Genomic DNA, 2,852 nt, shown 5'->3' with positions numbered 1-2,852 from the left:
CACGGCCCCGTGCCGGGGCTGGGGGGGGTCGGGGGCTGTCCCAGAGCCCCCCCCGGAGCCAGCCCCCCGCTCTGGGCTGCCCGGGGGGGGTTAAGAGGCACGGCGTGAGTCAGGCAGAGCAGCCCAGACGCACCGACCTGACCTGCCCGTCGAGCCCTGCTCATGTGGTCCCAGCTGGGAAAGTTTTGAAATTTCCCTTGTGGAGGCCGCGTGAGCCGCAGAGCCCCGTGTTCCAGCAGGGCAGGGAGGAGCCCACGCTTGGCACCGGGCAGGACGGATCCCTGCCCACCCCGGGGTCCTGCAGGCTGCCCCAGGATGAAGCAGCAGCAACCGTGCCCCGGTGTCTCGGGGGTCTCGGCTGCTCCATCCCTGCCGTGCAGGATTTTGGGAGGAGGCAGTGGAAGGGAGTTGGGGAGCTGGGAGTTGGCAGGCGTTGTGTCAGCCCGGTTTGAGCAATCCCTTGCTAAACCTTCTCCACGGCTGATCCTTATCCGCCTGCTCCGAGGTGCCGGTGATGCAACTCCCGCGGCCCGGGCTGGGGGGGATGTGCCAGCGAGGGCTGCATTTCACAGCCCACATCTCTCCCTGCTTGCCATCCCGCTAGCCAGGCTGTTACCAGACCTTTTCCAAGAGTTTCTGCTGCCTGGCAAGGCTTCAACACCTCATCCGTGTCCCCTGTAAGGATCCCTTTGCACCAGAGCACCCCCAGCCTGCCGGAACAGGCGGCGTTATCCACACCCCCTGGAAAAGCCCCTCGGGGCCGGGATCGGGGGCCCAGCGGGTCCTTACCCAGCGAGTCCTGCTCCTCGGGGCTCAGGGCGATGGACTCGTGCGCCGGCTGCCGGTACAGGCGGAACTGGTAGCGGTGGTAGCCGCTGTAGCGTGGGGGCTTGGGCCGGCTGTAACCTGGGATGCAGAGGAGAAGGGCTGAGCATCCCTCCGAGCAGAAATTCCCACTGGAACCAGGCGCCCATCGCCCTCCTCCAGGCCGGGATCCGCTCTCCCACCCAGCTCCCTGCGCTGCGGGCCCTCACATCAGGAACAGCTCAGGAGTTCCATGCGCAGAGCGGCCACTCTGCCCACCCAAAACCAGCCCCTCACCACCTCCCGGATCACCCCGACCTCTCCTCCATCCCCCTTCGCATCTCTGCTCCCCTTCCTCGCTGGGTGCAGCCTCCCCTGGGCATGGGACCTGCTGGGGGGGAACAAACCCCAGACACCCCAGCCCGCCACCCACTGCATGGCCAGCACCCTTGGGCTGCCCCAGGGGGGCCTTGGGGTGCACACTGTGCTCCAGGCTGGGAGGGAGCAGTGCACAGCTGCCCAGATGTGGGGGCTGCAGCTGGCTCGGGGCATCTCCAGCCGGTGAGGACGGAGAGGACTGGTTGTCCCTGGGAAAGGGACATCCATGGGATGCACCGCACCCGTGATGCACAGCACAGCCCCCCCTCGGCCTCCATCGGGGACAGGAGGATGTGACCCCACGGGACAAGAGGCTGAAGCTCCTGCAGGACTCGGCCACCTGCAGCAAGGTGAGCCCCCAGCCCCTCTCCCCTGGGGTGTGACCTTCCCGAGCCACATCTGGCCCGTTTTGAACTGAAAGTCTTTGTTCGTGCAACATCACAGGAGTTGTCAGGATTCACCCGCTTTTATCTTGGGTTTTTCTTCTGGGTTTTATCCCTCCCCCCTCTTTTTGCGCTGGTTTGGAGCCTTTCCAACCGCTCGGGAGTTTTTAAACTACTTTTGCCTCTAGAAAAAATAAGAGAAAAAGTGGCTCCTGTTTCAGACAGCTGAGCCCTGGGGAGCTCCTCGTGTCCCCCCCTCGTGTTCCCACCTCGTGTCCCTCCCTTGTGTCCCCCCCCTCGTGTCCTGCTGTGCCCGTCCCAGCCAGCACTGGCCACCTCCTTGTCCCATCCCCTCATTCGGGGTCTGCACTCACTTGTCAGGACCTTCCCTCTGATCTTCCCAGCCCTCAGGTCCGAGCCCTGAAAGGACAAAAAAAGGGAGGTGAGATGGAACTGGGACTCTGCAGAGAAACCCATGTGGGGATGGACCTCTCCTGCCCCCCCAGCTCTCCCCAGGGATTTGTTTTCCAACATTTTGTGTGTTTTCATTGTAAAGATCATTCTGGAGCCACTTCTCTGGGACAGGTGGGAAGGAAGGTGTCGGGAATTTTCTTTGGCTGTTTGGGATTTAGGGGCTCGATCCACAGTGCCCTGGCACGCAGGTGATGCTGCTGTCACCTGCACACTGAGACCAGCAATGGGCTGGAGATCCAGGCCAGGGATCCAGGCTGTGGCACACCGGGAAAGCCACAATAACTCATTAAAAGCCTCGGTGCTGCTGGGCACACCGAAGTTTGGGAGATCTGGCCCATTCCAGGTGGGATTGTGGTGATTTCCACCAGCACTCCCATGGCAAAGCTTTGGCTTCGCTTTCAACAGAAACTCCTGCTCACAGAGCGAGTCCCGCTGGAGGCTTGGCTCTCCATCCCCATCCCAGGATGCTTCCCGGCAGCAGGGAGGCTTTCCCGGGACACTGAGCATCCTGTGGGGACTGGATCGATGACAAAGGGACAACAGCGAGAGCTGCATCCACATCCCGGTCCCGCACATCCCACCTCACCCCTGACCTGCTGTGCTATTCCCGGCCATTCCCAACCTCCCAGCGCTGCTGCCAGCGCTCATAAATCCTCTCCTACGACACCCGTTATTCCAGTCCTGCCCACACACGCTCCGCTGCCAGGACTCCTCCGTCCTAACCTGCCCTGGGAGTTATTATCCCGAAAAAAGATGCCTCAGATAAGTCCCAGCAAAAGTGCATGTGGAGAACAGGGTTCGGTGCCTCGGCTC

The 2,852-nt window shown here is 62.3% G+C and overlaps 1 protein-coding gene across 1 annotated transcript in view; it reads right to left on the bottom strand.

The window, feature by feature from the left end:
* Nucleotides 1-2,852, bottom strand: part of PEBP4 (phosphatidylethanolamine binding protein 4) — a 70,808-nt gene that overhangs the window by 5,419 nt on the left and 62,537 nt on the right. The window contains exons 4-5 of the mRNA XM_008632549.2: nucleotides 1,940-1,985; nucleotides 790-906 (exon numbers count right to left, since the gene is read on the bottom strand). Of these exons, the coding sequence (XP_008630771.1) occupies nucleotides 790-906; nucleotides 1,940-1,985 (163 nt within the window). The remainder of the gene's footprint in view (nucleotides 1-789; nucleotides 907-1,939; nucleotides 1,986-2,852) is intronic.

Source organism: Corvus brachyrhynchos, unplaced genomic scaffold (genome assembly GCF_000691975.1).
Source record: "Corvus brachyrhynchos isolate BGI_N302 unplaced genomic scaffold, ASM69197v1 scaffold150, whole genome shotgun sequence".
Taxonomy (NCBI): domain Eukaryota; kingdom Metazoa; phylum Chordata; class Aves; order Passeriformes; family Corvidae; genus Corvus; species Corvus brachyrhynchos.
This window is presented reverse-complemented; position numbering and strand designations above follow the sequence as displayed.